Source organism: Pecten maximus, chromosome 19 (assembly GCF_902652985.1).
Source record: "Pecten maximus chromosome 19, xPecMax1.1, whole genome shotgun sequence".
Taxonomy (NCBI): domain Eukaryota; kingdom Metazoa; phylum Mollusca; class Bivalvia; order Pectinida; family Pectinidae; genus Pecten; species Pecten maximus.
In genome coordinates, this window is record NC_047033.1 from 30,753,589 (window position 1) to 30,775,857 (window position 22,269).

The 22,269-nt window shown below is 40.3% G+C and overlaps 1 protein-coding gene across 1 annotated transcript in view; it reads right to left on the bottom strand.

Annotated features, from left to right (window-relative positions):
* Nucleotides 1–6,774, bottom strand: part of LOC117317327 (homeobox protein Mohawk-like) — a 69,444-nt gene extending 62,670 nt beyond the window's left edge. The window contains exon 1 of the mRNA XM_033872124.1: nt 6,356–6,774. Coding sequence (XP_033728015.1) covers nt 6,356–6,564 — 209 coding nt within the window. The 5' untranslated portion in view covers nt 6,565–6,774. The remainder of the gene's footprint in view (nt 1–6,355) is intronic.
* Between the last annotated feature and the right edge of the window lie 15,495 nt (nt 6,775–22,269).

The following is a 22,269-nucleotide window of genomic DNA, read 5'->3' on the forward strand; positions in this document are numbered from 1 at the left end:
AGACACTTATGTCAACCTGTCACCATTACTAAACAGGTGTCACAGACACTGTATATCAACCTGTCACCATTACTAAACAGGTGTCACAGACACTGTATGTCAACCTGTCACCATTACTAAACAGGTGTCACAGACACTGTATGTCAACCTGTCACCATTACTAAACAGGTGTCACAGACACTATGTCACCTGTCACCATTACTAAACAGGTGTTCACAGACACTGTATGTCAACCTGTCACCATTACTAAACAGTGTCACAGACACTATGTCAACCTGTCACCATTACTAAACAGGTGTCACAGACACTATGTCAACCTGTCACCATTACTAAACAGGTGTCACAGACACTGTATGTCAACCTGTCACCATTACTAAACAGGTGTCACAGACACTGTATGTCAACCTGTCACCATTACTAAACAGGTGTCACAGACACTATGTCAACCTGTCACCATTACTAAACAGGTGTCACAGACACTGTATGTCAACCTGTCACCATTACTAAACAGGTGTCACAGACACTATGTCAACCTGTCACCATTACTAAACACGTGTCACACACACTATGTCAACCTGTCACCATTACTAAACAGGTGTCACAGACACTATGTCAACCTGTCACCATTACTAAACAGGTGTCACAGACACTGTATGTCAACCTGTCACCATTACTAAACAGGTGTCACAGACACTATGTCAACCTGTCACCATTACTAAACAGGTGTCACAGACACTATGTCAACCTGTCACCATTACTAAACAGGTGTCACAGACACTGTATGTCAACCTGTCACCATTACTAAACAGGTGTCACAGACACTGTATGTCTACCTGTCACCATTACTAAACAGGTGTCACAGATACTGTATGTCAACCTGTCACCATTACTAAACAGGTGTCACAGACACGTATGTCAACCTGTCACCATTACTAAACAGGTGTCACAGACACTATGTCAACCTGTCACCATTACTAAACAGGTGTCACAGACACTGTATGTCAACCTGTCACCATTACTAAACAGGTGTCACAGACACTGTATGTCAACCTGTCACCATTACTAAACAGGTGTCACAGACACTGTATGTCAACCTGTCACCATTACTAAACAGGTGTCACAGACACTATGTCAACCTGTCACCATTACTAAACAGGTGTCACAGACACTATGTCAACCTGTCACCATTACTAAACAGGTGTCACAGACACTATGTCAACCTGTCACCATTACTAAACAGGTGTCACAGACACTATGTCAACCTGTCACCATTACTAAACAGGTGTCACAGACACTGTATGTCAACCTGTCACCATTACTAAACAGGTGTCACAGACACTATGTCAACCTGTCACCATTACTAAACAGGTGTCACAGACACTGTATGTCAACCTGTCACCATTACTAAACAGGTGTCACAGACACTATGTCAACCTGTCACCATTACTAAACAGGTGTCACAGACACTGTATGTCAACCTGTCACCATTACTAAACACGTGTCACAGACACTATGTCAACCTGTCACCATTACTAAACAGGTGTCACACACACTGTATGTCAACCTGTCACCATTACTAAACAGGTGTCACACACACTGTATGTCAACCTGTCACCATTACTAAACAGGTGTCACAGACACTATGTCAACCTGTCACCATTACTAAACAGGTGTCACAGACACTATGTCAACCTGTCACCATTACTAAACAGGTGTCACAGACACTATGTCAACCTGTCACCATTACTAAACAGGTGTCACAGACACTGTATATCAACCTGTCACCATTACTAAACAGGTGTCACAGACACTATGTCAACCTGTCACCATTACTAAACAGGTGTCACAGACACTGTATATCAACATGTCACCATTACTAAACAGGTGTCACAGACACTGTATGTCAACCTGTCACCATTACTAAACAGGTGTCACAGACACTATGTCAACCTGTCACCATAACTAAACAGGTGTCACAGACACTATGTCAACCTGTCACCATTACTAAACAGGTGTCACAGACACTATGTCAACCTGTCACCATTATTAAACAGGTGTCACAGACACTATGTCAACCTGTCACCATTACTAAACAGGTGTCACAGACACTATGTCAACCTGTCACCATTACTAAACAGGTGTCACAGACACTATGTCAACCTGTCACCATTACTAAACAGGTGTCACAGACACTGTGTCAACCTGTCACCATTACTAAACAGGTGTCACAGACACTATGTCAACCTGTTACCATTACTAAACAGGTGTCACAGACACTGTATGTCAACCTGTCACCATTACTAAACAGGTGTCACAGACACTATGTCAACCTGTCACCATTACTAAACAGGTGTCACAAACACTGTATGTCAACCTGTCACCATTACTAAACAGGTGTCACAGACACTATGTCAACCTGTCACCATTACTAAACAGGTGTCACAGACACTATGTCAACCTGTCACCATTACTAAACAGGTGTCACAGACACTGAATGTCAACCTCACATGTGTCAGTATTTTCCCCTTGAAGTTCGACCCCTCGTATTCCTGCTATAACACTACAATACTGACCTACCACCTCTGTATCTAGGAACATTGATGGACCTCTTTTCGCCACAGGGACTTGTAACATATTCCATGAGTTTTTTTTTGTTTTTTTTTTAAGTGAGTAGCCCCTGATACGCCAAATATGTTTTTTTTATAATATGTGCATGAATCTTATGAACAAGCAAGTAATAAACAGGTAAACTGTTTCAACACACGGCCCTTATTATGTATCATTATATGGACCATAAGATGGGCACTTGTGCCATGATCCTGGGGTTCTCATCATTGTCACATTTTTGTCACCATCTTCAGTAAAACTTCAAACAATTGTCCGAAATGAAGAAAGACCGGCATCTCATTATTTACAATTCCATGAATGATCTCCAAGACGGTCTTGTGAATCTACTCTCATTCGGAACCGTCCAAGTTCTAACAAAACTGTCGCTATCAGCTAAATATAAAATACTAAACACTACATTTAGTTTACTGGATAGACCATGCGCAAAAAACAAAAGAACACACTTATAAACGTCCTTGTCCTGAGGTGAAAATAAGTTTGAGACGTGTAGAGCCGGATATCCCCGGACACACTATCACACAGGAAAACCACACAACTATGTGGCACGATAAAACTCTTCCTCTAGAGTTGTCAATGTTTCGAAAACAATATATCGACAGTTAAACTGCACTCAACCAAATTTAACTCTAACAGGTGAACACCAATGCAACTAATGAACTATTGCAAAGGTACCACGGTATTTTATTTAAAAGGGGCTGGTTATCTTAGGCTCAGACAGAGGTTCACACAGACAGGGGTAATGTTACTGTACCTAAAGGTTCACACAGACATCAGTAATGTTACTGTATCTAAAGGTTCACACAGACGGGTAATATTACTGTACCTAAAGGTTCACACAGACAGGGTAATGTTACTGTACCTAAAGGTTCACACAGACAGGGTAATGTTACTGTATCTAAAGGTTCACACAGACATCAGTAATGTTACTGTACCTAAAGGTTCACACAGACAGGGTAATGTTACTGTATCTAAAGGTTCACACAGACAGGGTAATGTTACGGTACCTAAAGGTTCACACAGACAGGGTAATGTTACTGTATCTAAAGGTTCACACAGACAGGGTAATGTTACTGTACCTAAAGGTTCACACAGACAGGGTAATGTTACTGTACCTAAAGGTTCACACAGACAGGGGTAATGTTACTGTATCTAAAGGTTCACACAGACAGGGTAATGTTACTGTATCTAAAGGTTCACACAGACATCAGTAATGTTACTGTATCTAAAGGTTCACACAGACAGGGGTAATGTTACTGTATCTAAAGGTTCACACAGACAGGGTAATATTACTGTACCTAAAGGTTCACACAGACATCAGTAATGTTACTGTACCTAAAGGTTCACACAGACAGGGTAATGTTACTGTACCTAAAGGTTCACACAGACAGGGTAATGTTACTGTACCTAAAGGTTCACACAGACAGGGTAATGTTACTGTATCTAAAGGTTCACACAGACAGGGTAATGTTACTGTACCTAAAGGTTCACACAGACAGGGGTAATGTTACTGTATCTAAAGGTTCACACAGACAGGGTAATATTACTGTACCTAAAGGTTCACACAGATAGGGTAATGTTACTGTACCTAAAGGTTCACACAGACAGGGTAATGTTACTGTACCTAAAGGTTCACACAGACAGGGTAATGTTACTGTATCTAAAGGTTCACACAGACATCAGTAATGTTACTGTACCTAAAGGTTCACACAGACATCAGTAATGTTACTGTACCTAAAGGTTCACACAGACAGGGTAATGTTACTGTACCTAAAGGTTCACACAGACAGGGTAATGTTACTGTACCTAAAGGTTCACACAGACAGGGTAATGTTACTGTATCTAAAGGTTCACACAGACAGGGTAATGTTACTGTACCTAAAGGTTCACACAGACAGGGTAATGTTACTGTATCTAAAGGTTCACACAGACAGGGTAATGTTACTGTACCTAAAGGTTCACACAGACAGGGTAATGTTACTGTATCTAAAGGTTCACACAGACATCAGTAATGTTACTGTACCTAAAGGTTCACACAGACATCAGTAATGTTACTGTACCTAAAGGTTCACACAGACAGGGTAATGTTACTGTATCTAAAGGTTCACACAGACAGGGTAATGTTACTGTACCTAAAGGTTCACACAGACAGGGTAATATTACTGTACCTAAAGGTTCACACAGACAGGGTAATGTTACTGTACCTAAAGGTTCACACAGACATCAGTAATGTTACTGTACCTAAAGGTTCACACAGACATCACACAGACAGGGCAATGTTACTGTACCTAAAGGTTCACACAGACAGGGTAATGTTACTGTACCTAAAGGTTCACACAGACAGGGTAATGTTACTGTATCTAAAGGTTCACACAGACATCAGTAATATTACTGTATCTAAAGGTTCACACAGACAGGGTAATGTTACGGTACCTAAAGGTTCACACAGACAGGGTAATGTTACTGTACCTAAAGGTTCACACAGACAGGGTAATGTTACTGTACCTAAAGGTTCACACAGACATCAGTAATGTTACTGTATCTAAAGGTTCACACAGACATCAGTAATATTACTGTACCTAAAGGTTCACACAGACAGGGTAATGTTACTGTATCTAAAGGTTCACACAGACATCAGTAATGTTACTGTACCTAAAGGTTCACACAGACAGGGTAATATTACTGTACCTAAAGGTTCACACAGACAGGGGTAATGTTACTGTACCTAAAGGTTCACACAGACAGGGTAATGTTACTGTATCTAAAGGTTCACACAGACAGGGGTGATGTTACTGTACCTAAAGGTTCACACAGACATCAGTAATGTTACTGTACCTAAAGGTTCACACAGACAGGGTAATGTTACTGTATCTAAAGGTTCACACAGACAGGGTAATGTTACTGTACCTAAAGGTTCACACAGACAGGGTAATGTTACTGTATCTAAAGGTTCACACAGACAGGGTAATGTTACTGTACCTAAAGGTTCACACAGACATCAGTAATGTTACTGTACCTAAAGGTTCACACAGACAGGGTAATGTTACTGTATCTAAAGGTTCACACAGACAGGGTAATATTACTGTACCTTAAGGTTCACACAGACATCAGTAATGTTACTGTATCTAAAGGTTCACACAGACAGGGTAATGTTACTGTACCTAAAGGTTCACACAGACAGGGTAATATTAATTTACCTTAACCTTCTATATTTCACAAAGCTCACAGAGAACAATAGTAATTGCATTATCAATTAGAACAATCAAACTGTGTTAACATATCAATGTTTTGGTGGTAGAACTTGTCTGTATGACCCCGATGTTTCCCCGAGTACTAGATCATGTTCATACCTCGTATACATAAGTAACGTCGTCCCTACCAAAGACGACATCAATATTTGTCCTTTTCGTTACAATATTTTTAAGTGTCAGACCTATTCACCAACATAAACATATTAATCGGAGACCTATACGCTTTGTGTGCCGGTTATAAGACGTACAATGGTTCTAGACCGCTGGACAGCTATAAATTAGTTTGACCTACAATTTGGATAACATAAAGGCATGGATAGCGGTGTTTACACGATAGATGTACGTATATATATATATGTCTGTTTAAGTTACTTCATCAAAGGGAAATGTTCAGTGTCTCAATATATACCTTCATGTTTAAAACTTGGTTTTAATGTGTTACAGGTTTACATATGTACATCAGTGACGTCACAACTTACCTGCGGGATCTTGTCCTGAGGTTTAATCTAGATAGGGGTGGTGCATCCACCCCCGGGACGGAAAAAGCCTCTGGCCGTCGACCCGGGGGGTCAGAGGCGGAATAATCGGTATTAGCCATTTGATTGTTGGATTTTAATCCGGGTCTTAAAGGGATACTTTCCGAATCCAACGACACACATTTCCCAAAATCTGATCTTGGATCGGCCATGGTTCCTTGTATATGTTCCCAATTCCAAAGAATATCATATGCAGATTACCCTGCACAATTAGATCACTCAACACGAAAATTGAACATTTGTAAAGAGCATAGTAAAGGTGCGGTTTGTTTATTCCAACACGACACTGTCAGACCGTACGGACATGTTTACTGTGTGTATACATATACACTTTTGCCGGCACTACACCAGCCCAGATCTTTCGCATGTGTTAGTTTAAATATAACCTACAGTATGCATTAACAGCCAATCACCGGGCCTGTTTCATCTGACTGTCGGCGGAGAACAAAGAGAACGAGCTGCTGTATGCGACGGCAAATTCGATTGGTGCACATTCACCCCTGGAACGTGGCAATACACAGAAATAGCGATCGTAAGCTCAACAGAAAAATGACCTTGCCCTTTTAACGCCAAGCTTTATTGCGTAGCAGAACGTGTTCATCCTGAATTGTTGAAATCTGCCCCGTTTTATTTAAAGGTTTAAGGTTGTATGGTCTCTATGGTCCCTACTGGTCCATCCATCAGCGATCTGGAGACATCGATAGCTATGATACCGTGCTAGAGAAACACAGGCCACTCGGCTTATTTATCAACATCTAGCACAGTTCGCCTGTATAAATCAATCAGTTGCTGGCTTTTCTAGTACACACGTTCCGAGGGAACCCGCGTAGATGTGCTAACTGGTCTCCATGTGTGTATAAGCACAGAGCGATTGCTAGATAGATATCATATATAACTACAGGTTGCCTCGAGAGCACGAGCGGGCCAAGTGCTTGTCATTTTAAACAGTCGCGTCGAAATTTTAATTTACTTTAATGTTCTTTTTTTTTATAATAGAAAATCGATAACAGTATGTCTCTATAACAAGCATGCCAAGCACATGTTGATATACAGCGAATGTTGAACAGTTGTGTAACGGTTTCGTACGGATAGTTCCTCCTTTACGAGTGTTCGGTGATGTAGGAAACCAAAAGTGGTAAAAACGGAATCACTTTAAACAAACTTAAAATAATGTAGACTTGGCCATCATTATTGTCATCGTGTCGTGAATACCCGGATGTATATTAGATACAAGTCCGCGTTAATTAGAACACGTGAAGTACAAGGACGAGGGAAAAACACACAAGCATGGCGAACATGGCTGGTGGATGTATCTTTCATTATAATCAAATCATGTTACTATATTTGAATTTTCTGCAAGATTCCAAACAGCAATTTTCTCTGTCTTGATGATAAAGCAGAACATCTTTCAGACAAAAAGCTGCATGGCAATGAATTGTTAAACAATTACTTATCGACACACTACTAAATGTTTACAGTAACTTTAGAAATCATCCTAGTGAGGTCACAAAGGGTCACGCACGTAAACACGTGTCTCATACTCTTTCTATTTACAGTGTCGGTTTACCGCAAATCCGTAAGAATTAAGATATGGACTCACAGAACATTAGGATATTGTGAGCATGTATGACTAGGATATATGGAATCATAAGTAATATATATCATTACCAATAAAGCTGATAATTTTTCTGTATTTACACCAGACCAAACATCCTTAACGAATTATTACAGGTCAGCACAGTAGTCCTGGAAGTGTCCCCTACCAAGGTCAACACAATAGTCCCAAGGTCAACACAATAGTCCCAAGGTCAACACAATAGTCCCAAGGTCAACACAATAGCCTGGTGATATCGTAACGGAATCACCCCATATATATCACCTTCAACCGTTATTACAGAAAAGAAAAATGTTTTGGATTCGGCTATGATATTAATTGTGATTATTGACTTCAACTTGGTAATATATTCTAAACAGCATCACAGCCATCGTCGGAGACCCACGGCTGATTGAACTGGGCTACGCTCGACTTATCACCGGGCCTCTGGCGGGGCATTCGAGCTAAAACAAGGAATAGCATAATACTTATATATACATATATCATAAGTTATAATCGAAAAGACATTACACAAAACTAACACTGTGTTTTGTATTGCCATTATATAAATTATGTAGCATCTCCGGGTATCCTAGTTTTCCATCACAATGACAACCCTCGCATGCTTGTAGGCAACCCCCCTTGTCTCGAGAATATTAAAATTATAAATAGAATTGAGCTTTATCATTTTGGTCTGATTCTAGAAGATCTACGTTTCAAACCAGGGAGAGATAAGGTGATATTAGAATTTAGTTTGACAATTGTTGTACGAATAAAAATTAGTGTCTGGTGGCCAGCCTACTGCATCAGGGTCAACACGCGTGATTAATATACATGTATATCAATATATTGTAAAATAATTTAATTTTTGCATGTAACAAGCATTTTCATTGGCTAAAAAAATTATGTTATCATATCATAACATAAAAAAAATAAAAGGAACTACTTTCAGTTATACTGTGACGTCAGCGGAGTAATCGTTGTTCACGGGATTTTGTATTTATCGATGTGTTTTTAAATATCTGGAGCAAAATAAACATGTTAAACTTAATGAAAATGTTTCTTATCGTTGTTAATGAAATTATAAGGGTTAACGGTAATATTTTTTTACGTTATTGAGCAATAACAAAAAAAAACTGGGGTGTACTCTTTTCATAAACCGTTCGCGGTTTATTCAAAGTGCATCCCAGTTTTTTGTGTTATTGCTCAATAACGTAAAAATAATATTACAGTTAACCCTTAAAAAAACATGTTTACAAATGTTAACACTTAAAAACAATAAATTCATCATTTCTTTATCATTTATATGTCGTTACTTACAAATAACATTAAATTTTCATAGCATATGCTATTTATTAAAATAGTCTATAAACATAGCATAGAATACCATTAAACAAGAGATATCTTCAAAAAGATAAACGGCATAGTTTTAATGCTGGCGGTTATAATGTATAACTACTGGCGAAATAAATTAACGAACTAATGCTTTTCAGCACGGATAACAAAATAATACCAGTTAGAATCAGTTTTGGTGATAATAAGACTGCATTTGAATCGGGAATATAATTTTATTATGTGTCATTTGAAAAGATATATCCACTTATTCAGCTTACATTCAATCTTTACTTTGTTTCGTTTTTAACTGCATATCTGCATTTTGTATTTACCGCTACATTGACCAATCACATACTTCATCTTGACCAGTAACGCCACCTGTCGCGTCATATCCGGCGTCAAAAGAATATTATACGACTATGCCGAAAAACATTATATAAAACACGGAATATTGTCTGACAAACGTTACGTTCAAAGCACAGAGAAGAATATTATAAGAGCACATCAAAAACATAGAAAGTCATTTATAAAGAGAGAATAAAAAACCCCATAATAATAGAAATCATCATTTATAAAGAAAGCATCAAACAAAACATAAAAAATATAGTATAAACTTAACGCTAAAAAGCGTTGTATGTCAAGTATAAATTGTACGCTAAATAGCATTGTATAGCAAGCATGAACTGTACGCTAAATAGCATTGTATGGCAAGCATGAACTATACGCTAAATAGCATTGTATGGCAAGCATGAACTGTACGCTAAATGGCTTTGCACAAAAATGTGAGAGATACACAATCAAATTGATGATATTGCAATATTACTTGGCACTTATTACGTCATTGCACTGAAGGTGTTGAAAATAGAACCGCTGCAGGTCAGTGAGTCCATATGGCCATCTACAAAGCTGTCTGACAAACCAAACTGTTACATTTCACTTCTAGGCCACTAAACCCTCAGTGCAGTCGACAACTTGGCTTGTAATTAATGCATTGCATTTAAATAATTTCATATTTAAGGAATACTTATTCATTTCTAATTGATATTAAGTCATTTTTAATTAATACATAGCCATTGTATGCTCTAAGGTTCTATTTACTGTAATTACTATGATCTCACCGGAATATTCTCTACTTCCTTGTACAATATGGTGTTAGAAGTTCGCTGCCATCTCTGAATCATCTATTATCACAACCCCGGCCCCCGAACCCGGCCCCCGGCCCCAGTTGGTACCCCAATAGATTCGTTATCACCACCCGACCCCAGTTGGTACCCCAATAGGTTCGTTATCACCACCCGACCCCAGTTGGTACCCAATAGGTTTCGTTATCACTACCCCGGCCCCATTTGGTACCCCAATAGGTTCGTTATCACCACCCGACACCAGTTGGTACCCAATAGGTTTCGTTATCACTACCCCGGCCCCAGTTGGTACCCCAATAGGTTCGTTATCACCACCCCGGCCCCAGTTGGTACCCCAATAGGTTTCGTTATCACTACCCCGGCCCCAGTTGGTACCCCAATAGGGTCCGTTATCCCCAGCCCGGCCCCAGTTGGTACCCCAATAGGTTCCGTTATCACCACCCCGGCCCCAGCTGGTACCCCAATAGGTTCCGTTATCACCACCCCGGCCCCAGTTTTGGGACCCCCAAAAGGGCCGTTATCCCCCCCCGCCCCATGGTACCCCAAAAGGGTTCCCTTTTTACCCCCCCCGGCCCCCGTTTGGGACCGCAATAAGTTCGTTTCATCACCCCGGCCCAGTTTTGGGCCCCCAATAGGTTCCTTTTTCACCACCCCCCACCCCGTTTGGGACCCCCCAAAAGGTTGGGTTTTTACCCCCCCGACCCCAGTTGGTACCCAATAGGTTCGGTTATTACCACCCCGGCCCATTTGGTACCCCCAATAGGTTCCGTATTACCACCCCCGGCCCCCGTTGGTACCCCAATAGGTTCCGTTATCACCACCCCGGCCCCAGTTGGTACCCCAATAGGTTTGTTATCACCACCCCGGCCCCATTTGGTACCCCAATAGGTTTCGTTCTCACCACCCCCGGCCCCAGTTGGTACCCCAATAGGTTCCGTTATCACCACCCCCGGCCCCAGTTGGTACCCCAATAGGTTTCGTTATCACCACCCTGGCCCCAGTTGGTACCCCAATAGGTTCCGTTATCCCACCCCGGCCCCCGTTGGTACCCCAATAGGTTTCGTTATCACCCCCCGGCCCTAGTTTGTACCCCAATAGGTTCCGTTATCCCACCCTGGCCCCAGTTGGTACCCCAATAGGTTTCGTTATCACCCCCGGCCCTAGTTTGTACCCCAATAGGTTCCGTTATTACCACCCCGGCCCCCGTTGGTACACCAATAGGTTCCGTTATCACCACCCCGGCCCCAGTTGGTACCCCAATAGGTTCCGTTATTACCACCCCGGCCCCAGTTGGTACCCCAATAGGGTCCGGTATCACCATCCCGGCCCCAGTTGGTACACCAATAGGTTTCGTTATCACTACCCCGGCCCCAGTTGGTACCCCAATAGGGTCCGTTATCCCCAGCCTGGCCCCAGTTGGTACCCCAATAGGTTCCGTTATCACCACCCCGGCCCCAGCTGGTACCCCAATAGGTTCCGTTATCACCACCCCGGCCCCAGTTGGTACCCCAATAGGGTCCGTTATCCACAGCCCGGCCCCAGCTGGTACCCCAATAGGTTCCGTTATTACCACCCCGGCCCCCGTTGGTACCGCAATAAGTTCCGTTATCATCACCCCGGCCCCAGTTGGTACCCCAATAGGTTCCGTTATCACCACCCCGACCCCAGTTGGTACCCCAATAGGTTCGGTTATTACCACCCCGGCCCCATTTGGTACCCCAATAGGTTCCGTTATTACCACCCCGGCCCCCGTTGGTACACCAATAGGTTCCGTTATCACCACCCCGGCCCCAGTTGGTACCCCAATAGGTTCCGTTATTACCACCCCGGCCCCAGTTGGTACCCCAATAGGTTCCGGTATCACCATCCCGGCCCCAGTTGGTACCCCAATAGGTTTCGTTATCACTACCCCGGCCCCAGTTGGTACCCCAATAGGGTCCGTTATCCCCAGCCCGGCCCCAGTTGGTACCCCAATAGGTTCCGTTATCACCACCCCGGCCCCAGCTGGTACCCCAATAGGTTCCGTTATCACCACCCCGGCCCCAGTTGGTACCCCAATAGGGTCCGTTATCCCCAGCCCGGCCCCAGCTGGTACCCCAATAGGTTCCGTTATTACCACCCCGGCCCTAGTTGGTACCGCAATAAGTTCCGTTATCATCACCCCGGCCCCAGTTGGTACCCCAATAGGTTCCGTTATCACCACCCCGACCCCAGTTGGTACCCCAATAGGTTCGGTTATTACCACCCCGGCCCCATTTGGTATCCCAATAGGTTCCGTTATTACCACCCCGGCCCCCGTTGGTACACCAATAGGTTCCGTTATCACCACCCCGGCCCCAGTTGGTACCCCAATAGGTTCCGTTATCACCACCCCGGCCCCATTTGGTACCCCAATAGGTTTCGTTCTCACCACCCCCGGCCCCAGTTGGTACCCCAATAGGTTCCGTTATCACCACCCCCGGCCCCAGTTGGTACCCCAATAGGTTTCGTTTTCACCACCCTGGCCCCAGTTGGTACCCCAATAGGTTCCGTTATCCCACCCCGGCCCCCGTTGGTACCCCAATAGGTTTCGTTATCACCCCCGGCCCTAGTTGGTACCCCAATAGGTTCCGTTATCCCACCCTGGCCCCAGTTGGTACCCCAATAGGTTTCGTTATCACCCCCCGGCCCTAGTTTGTACCCCAATAGGTTCCGTTATCACCCCCGGCCCCAGTTGGTACCCCAATAGGGTCCGTTATCACCACCCCGGCCCCAGTTGGTACCCCAATAGGTTCGTTATTACCACCCCATCCCAATATATGTCATACAACTGTTTCGTTCCACATAATACAGCTATTTCGTCCTCTAAAACTCGTCAGTGAAATAGAAACATCACATCCTTCATGTACAAAGTACTATAATGAAATACTTCAATTGTCCAAAATGTCATAATAATCATATTTGCATTTAACTTGTAATCGAAACTAGTTTTGGCGCTAACAAATGTCCAAGACTACGCGATGTGGGTTGTCCTGGATACCATACAGTTAAAACCCTTGCACGCGCGTTCCATGTGTTGAAGCAATGAACCATCTCGCCATTTTTGTGTACGGATGCAATAAATCAATTATGCAACGGCTTCATACGCAAGTGAAAAAAATTAAAATACATTTAAATGTCTGAAGGACGGACAATGGTGTGCAAGTATTAACAGAAAGAATACTGTATAAATACATGGGATGTATATGTGTATATACATGTACACGTGCTCACGTGTTACAAATCATTTAGATATGATCATGATTTGTACGGTTTTTTTTTCTGAAACACTTTAAAACCATTAGTAGTGTATCATGTATCACATAAGTATTATTTTGAATCCGATAATGAGCGTGTTCTATATTTAGTAACTTGACACAGATAAGGTGTCATAAAGGCCACCTGTATCAGAGACCAGTGCATGGCAGTAAATAGTGCTACAGTTACGCAAGCACGCCCGGGCCAGGTTATGACAGAATGTATATATTATACTTAGTTTACGGCAGTACAGTTTCACCTGCCAATGTACAGATTTACTCGCTTATTGATAGTTAAATTATCCATTCAGGTAGAAACGAATCCACTCGATGGAACAGAAAGAAGTGGCCTATTTTATAAAGCGGTTTGTTGTGACATTTTGGCACTGCATGGTGTAACACACGGCCACACTAAAATAATCAAAGTACTGAGAGTTTGTAGTTCTAAAAGTCTTCTAATGTGCATTTACATTTGCATTAGAGATGTGTCTATATAAATTGAAATTAGATTAGTCAGAAGATGGAAATCTTGTAACCTTTTTGTCAGCTGATTACTGACGTTATACGAAGAACTGTTCTATAAATAGAACAGTCGTTATACCCGACTAGAACGACCTTACATCAATCATAATCTAATACTCTACAGTGCTAAACCAGTATGTATGTCTGTTCCTGCTATCCAATTACTTATGTTATTAGAAATGTGCCTTAAAAAATTGAATAAGTATTACAATAAAGCTTTATACAAAGGATTATTATCATATAATCAAAGTACGGTAAGAACTTTAATGTTAAAATTCTTATAATACAACTATACACAAAATCTCATAACATCACTATACATAAAATCTCTGATGATATAACTACATGTATACACAAAATTCTCTTATAATATCACTATTCACATAATCGTTTACAGTATGACTGTACACAAAATCTCCTATATTTTAATTATACACATATTCTCTTACGATACAATTATACACAAATTCAAAACAATACACAAAATATCTATTGATATTACTAAACAAAAATTCTCTTATAATATAACTATACACAAGTTCTCTTACAATAAATGTATAAATATACACTAATTCTCTGACAATATTTCTATATACCAAATCTCTTATATTATTAGTAAACTCGAAATCTATTAAAACATAATGCTATACAAAAAATATGAAATTACTTAACGCAGCAATTCTTCTAATATTACTATACACAAAATCTCTGATAATACTTCTAAAATCAAAATCTCTGATAATATTACTATACACATAATCTCTGATAATATTACTATACACAAAATCTCTTATAATATTACTATACACACAATCTCTTATAATATTACTATACACAAAATCTCTGATAATATTACTATACAAAAAATATCTGATAATATTACTATACAAAAAATCTCTTATAATATTACTATACACAAAATCTCTCATAATATTGCTATACACAAAATCTCTCATAATATTACTATACACAAAATCTCTGATAATATTACTATACACAAAATCTCTTATAATAATACTAAAATCAAAATCTTATAATATTACTATACACAAAATTTCTGATAATATTGCTAAAATCAAAATCTTATAATATTAATATACACAAAATCTCTGATATCACTTTATACAGTAAACTAACTGAAATTATCTAAACTCTATAATATCATGCACCTATGATAACTAAATCTCACTTTTCTGTAATGTGAAATATCAAAATTAACTAAACTCTATAATATCACCTATGATTACTAAATCTCACTTTTCTGTAATGTGAAATATCAAAATTAACTAAACTCTCTATAATATCACCTATGATTACTAAATCTCACTTTTCTGTAATGTGAAATATCAAAATTAACTAAACTCTCTATAATATCACCTATGATAACTAAATCTCACTTTTCTGTAATGTGAAATATCAAAATTAACTAAACTCTCTATAATATCACCTATGATTACTAAATCTCACTTTTCTGTAATGTGAAATATCAAAATTAACTAAACTCTCTATACTATCACCTTTGCTAACTAAATCTCACTTTTCTGTAATGTGAAATATCAAAATTAACTAAACACTACAGAAAAGTGAGATTTAGTTAGCATAGGTGATATTATAGAGTTTAGTTAATTTTGATATTTCACATTACAGAAAAGTGAGATTTAGTTAGCATAGGTGATATTATAATGTGAAATATCAAAATTAACTACACTCTATAATATCACCTATGATTACTAAATCTCACTTTTCTGTAATGTGAAATATCAAAATTAACTAAACTCTCTATAATATCACCTATGATAACTAAATCTCACTTTTCTGTAATGTGAAATATCAAAATTAACTAAACTCTCTATAATATCACCTATGATTACTAAATCTCACTTTTCTGTAATGTGAAATATCAAAATTAACTAAACTCTCTATACTATCACCTTTGCTAACTAAATCTCACTTTTCTGTAATGTGAAATATCAAAATTAACTAAACTCTACAGAAAAGTGAGATTTAGTTAGCATAGGTGATATTATAGAGTTTAGTTAATTTTGATATTTCACATTACAGAAAAGTGAGATTTAGTTAGCATAGGTGATATTATAATGTGAAATATCAAAATTAACTAAACTCTATAATATCACCTATGATTACTAAATCTCACTTTTCTGTAATGTGAAATATCAAAATTAACTAAACTCTCTATAATGTGAAATATCAAAATTAACTACGCTATCACTAGTGTGTTCCAAGCGGACATTAAATACGATGATATTAATCTTCAATGTGATAAACAGCCCCTTAAATGGCCGATTCCCCAGCAGCATGTGGCTAGTAATGATAGATTCTGGACATTGCTCGACAGCTGTAGGTCAAAAGTTTATACTGCCCAGTAGTACACGTGCACTTAATCGACTTTCAACATTTTTACGGGCAATTACTTTCACAGAATGGTCAGCGCTTAATCTTCAGATAAAGTGTTCTGTCACAAAGTGTATCATATAAACGTCCCTTTTTTCCTGGACTCAATGATCGTCGTATCCAAAGTATTGCCGTAGAAAGGTTTTATATTATAATCGGCCTGCTGTTTTATGAATTCGTCCATGTAATATTTTCACTCCGTCATTAATGTTAACTATCAGGGCCCAGTTGTTCAAAAGGTGATTAAGCTAATCACAATTTAACAACAATCTTAAAATTGTGATAGAATAATTTCTGGTACAACTAACATCACAAAATTTTGTGAAACTATAACACACCTCAGTTTCTTCCTATTTGCCTATTTTAAGGAACACACACAAGGAGGTTCTGAAGTAAAGGCGAAATAAAATTTTCACTGATCAAGTGATTAAGCTAATCAACTTTTGAACAACTGGGCCCTGGAGTTTTTTAGTTGCTGTATTCAGTAATCGATTGTGATGGTCAGAATATGGACAATAAAATTACGTCCTGAATCCAAAATGTCGCAGGTTCTTCCGACATTAAAACCTGTCAAGATGTAAGTTCTTTTACGTATGGGATAAAGTATCTTAGATAAGTTTTATTTCATCGGATATTTTATGAAACTCGCCAGGGCTCAAAATTTGAATTTAACCTATCACTGATTAAAAAATAAATAATTGAAAAAAATCTGTAAAACAAAAAGAAAATGAAATGAAAACCCATTGGATATTCAATATCTACAACCATTGCAATAGCGCAATGAAAATGAAGTGAAATGTTTCTCTCTCTGTTTTAAAAGCGTTTTAAAAGCGTTACGTTATAAACATTATGCTGTTACCGATTCCTATAGTTGGTGAAGGGGGAGCTGGACGGAGTGTATAATATACTACCGGCCGAAACAACAGAACGTCTTGGCTTTTTGTATCCAGCAGTAATTAAAAATGAACTTCAAACGTTCGATGCAATCTTACATGCCCCCCCCCCCCCCCCCCCCCCCCCCCCCCCCCCTTTTTATTTCTCTTTGGAGTTCCGATGGGATCTCCCTTGTTTTCATTTTCAGTGTATGATTTAACCCGGATTTGACCGAGATTTGACCAATTGAGCTACATTTGTCTAGCTTTAACCCGGATTTGACCTAGATTTGACCAATTTTGACCTAGATTTCAAAATTTGACCAAATGACCTAGATCAGTATCTCTTTATTGTTTCGTTTAATTGATAACGTCGAAATAAGATTTTGCCATGTATAATTTTTTAATATTGTTTGACATAATTTAAAAAAAAGTAAGTATGAAGTAGTTCTAAATAAAAGCTTATCTATCTCCATGTCCTGTCGACCGTGACGTGTAATCATAGAGAGCTCCTGTATCACCCTGTCCTGTCGACCGTAACGTGTAATCAGAGAGAGCTCCTGTATCACCCTGTCCTGTCGACCGTGACGTGTAATCACAGACAGCTTCTGTATCTCCCTGTCCTGTCGACCGTGACGTGTAATCACAGACAGCTTCTGTATCTCCCTGTCCTGTCGACCGTGACGTGTAATCACAGACAGCTTCTGTATCACCCTGTCCTGTCGACCGTGACGAGTAATCATAGATAGCTTCTGTATCACCCTGTCCTGTCGACCGTGACGTGTAATCAAAGAGAGCTCCTTATCTCCCTGTCCTGTCGACCGTGACGTGTCATCAAAGAGAGCTCCTTATCTCCCTGTCCTGTCGACCGTGACGTGTCCTCACAGACAGCTTCTGTATCACCCTGTCCTGTCGACCGTGACGTGTAATCATAGAGAGCTCATGTATCTCCTTGTCCTGTCGACCGTGGCGTGTAATCACAGACAGCTTCTGTATCTCCCTGTCCTGTCGACCGTGACCTGTAATCACAGACAGCTTCTGTATCACCCTGTCCTGTCGACCGTGACGTGTAATCACAGACAGCTTCTGTATCACCCTGTCCTGTCGACCGTGACGTGTAATCACAGACAGCTCCTGTATCACCCTGTCCTGTCGACCGTGACGAATAATCTGCTCACTCTAAAATCATTTTATGTAATGCATTACACTTTTTATCCTCTACACCTGCAACACAAACAGGTAACCTCTTTGTTTTTGTGTATTGATTGTGACGTAGCGACAAGGCTTATACAATATGTATATCCACATTTGTTCTATTTATAGTACAAGTAATCGATAAGTTCAAGGTCACGAGGACCTCGATACATGTACACATATATATTTCATACTGACCCGGTATTATTTTACCTTGGGTTTTATAAAAAAAGATATTGATAGACATACTAGTATAAATTTCATATAGAAATACAGCTGTGATGGTCTCTATACCCGATTTTTTAACAGAGAAAACATTCACGATGAGTATTGGTAATTGGTGAACGAGAAACCTCTAATTTCAGGTTCAGTAGGATTTTAGAACCGATCTTCATATACTCGACTGTATTTCAGCACTGTTTGGATCATCATCAAGAAAATCATAGAATCAGAAAAAATTATAAAATCAGAAAAAAATTATAGAATCAGAAAAAATTATAGAATCAGAAAAAAATATAAAATCAGAAAAAAATTATAGAATCAGAAAAAATTATAGAATAAAAAAAAAATCATAGATGCATACTAACGAGTATAAACGGAAATCGTAATTCTGACTAGATATCGTCAAAACGAGGGCAAGATATGACCAAATGTTACATTTGCATAGAGTGCATTATCAAGGACAGGAAGAATAAAACTAGGCGTCCCGGAATGGTAAACGTCTCCCGCTTCAGCAGCAAAACGTGCCGTGTTATGTCAGTCACATTCTCAAAATGATAATTTAATAGCATTCAATAATATACAACACCACACTACGGCCGAACTATGATCCAATTTGGTCACGTGACCTTTCTCTAATCACTCGCTGTAGAACTGGTGACGTCACTCTGTAATCTACTTAGGGATATAATGCAGTATTGTGTCCAACTATTAAGAAGCTTCAGATCATATACAGTAATAATAGTCATATGGCCATAGATCAAAACTCATCATTACTTCACACAGAATATTTCACAAGTCCAACAATGTGAAGGACGAAAAGATCAGACTCAAGTCCAAAAATGTGAAGGACGAGAAGATCACAGACTCAAGTCCAACAATGTGAAGGACGAAAAGATCACAGGCTCAAGTCCAACAATGTGAAGGACGAGAGGATCACAGACTCAAGTCCAACAATGTGAAGGACGAGAAGATCACAGACTCAAGTCCAACAATGTGAAGGACGAGAAGATCACAGACTCAAGTCCAACAATGTGAAGGACGAGAAGATCACAGGCTCAAGTCCAACAATGTGAAGGACGAGAAGATCACAGAATCAAGTCCAACAATGTGAAGGACGAGAAGATCACAGACTCAAGTCCAACAATGTGAAGGACGAGAAGATCACAGGCTCAAGTCCAACGATGTGAAGGACGAGAGGATCACAGACTCAAGTCCAACAATGTGAAGGACGAGAAGATCACAGACTCAAGTCCAACAATGTGAAGGACGAGAGGATCACAGACTCAAGTCCAACAATGTGAAGGACGAGAAGATCACAGACTCAACTCCAACAATGTGAAGGACGAGAAGATCACAGACTCAACTCCAACAATGTGAAGGACGAGAGGATCACAGACTCAAGTCCAACGATGTGAAGGACGAGAAGATCACATGATCAAGTCCAACAATGTGAAGGACGAGACAGACTCAAGTCCAACAATGTGAAGGACGAGAAGATCACAGGTTCAAGTCCAACAATGTGAAGGACGAGAAGATCACAGACTCAAGTCCAACAATGTGAAGGACGAGAAGATCACAGACTCAAGTCCAACGATGTGAAGGACGAGAAGATCACATGATCAAGTCCAACAATGTGAAGGACGAGACAGACTCAAGTCCAACAATGTGAAGGACGAGAAGATCACAGGTTCAAGTCCAACAATGTGAAGGACGAGAAGATCACAGACTCAAGTCCAACAATGTGAAGGACGAGAAGATCACAGACTCAAGTCCAACAATGTGAAGGACGAGACAGACTCAAGACCAACAATGTGAAGGACGAGAAGATCACAGGCTCAAGTCCAACAATGTGAAGGACGAGAAGATGACAGGCTCAAGTCCAACAATGTGAAGGACGAGAAGATCACAAACTCAAGTCCAACAATGTGAAGGACGAAAAGATCACAGGCTCAAGTCCAACAATGTGAAGGACGAGAGGATCACAGACTCAAGTCCAACAATGTGAAGGACGAGAGGATCACAGGCACAAGTCCAACAATGTGAAGGACGAGAAGATCACAGACTCAAGTCCAACAATGTGAAGGACGAGAAGATCACAGACTCAAGTCCAACAATGTGAAGGACGAGAAGATCACAGGCTCAAGTCCAACAATGTGAAGGACGAGAGGATCACAGACTCAAGTCCAACAATGTGAAGGACGAGAGGATCACAGGCACAAGTCCAACAATGTGAAGGACGAGAGGATCACAGGCACAAGTCCAACGATGTGAAGGACGAGAAGATCACATGATCAAGTCCAACAATGTGAAGGACGAGACAGACTCAAGTCCAACAATGTGAAGGACGAGAAGATCACAGGTTCAAGTCAAACAATGTGAAGGACGAGAAGATCACAGACTCAAGTCCAACAATGTGAAGGACGAGAAGATCACAGACTCAAGTCCAACAATGTGAAGGGCGAGAAGATCGCAGACTCAAGTCCAACAATGTGAAGGACGAGAAGATCACAGGCTCAAGTCCAACAATGTGAAGGACGAGAAGATCACAGATTCAAGTCTAACAATGTGAAGGACGGGAAGATCACAGACACAAGTCCAACAATGTGAAGGACGAGAAGATCACAGGTTCAAGTCCAACAATGTGAAGGACGAGAAGATCACAGGCTCAAGTCCAACAATGTGAAGGACGAGACAGACTCAAGTCCAACAATGTGAAGGACGAGAAGATCACAGGCTCAAGTCCAACAATGTGAAGGACGAGAAGATCACAGACTCAAGTCCAACAATGTGAAGGACGAGAAGATCACATACTCAAGTCCAACAATGTGAAGGACGAGAAGATCACAGACACAAGTCCAACAATGTGAAGGACGAAAAGATCACAGGTTCAAGTCCAACAATGTGAAGGACGAGAAGATCACAGACTCAAGTCCAACAATGTGAAGGACGAGACAGACTCAAGTCCAACAATGTGAAGGACGAGAAGATCACAGGCTCAAGTCCAACAATGTGAAGGACGAGACAGACTCAAGACCAACAATGTGAAGGACGAGAAGATCACAGGCTCAAGTCCAACGATGTGAAGGACGGGACAGACTCAAGTCCAACAATGTGAAGGACGAGAAGATCACAGACTCAAGTCCAACAATGTGAAGGACGAGAAGATCACAGGTTCAAGTCCAACAATGTGAAGGACGAAAAGATCACAGGTTCAAGTCCAACAATGTGAAGGACGAGAAGATCACAGACTCAAGTCCAACAATGTGAAGGACGAAAAGATCACAAGTTC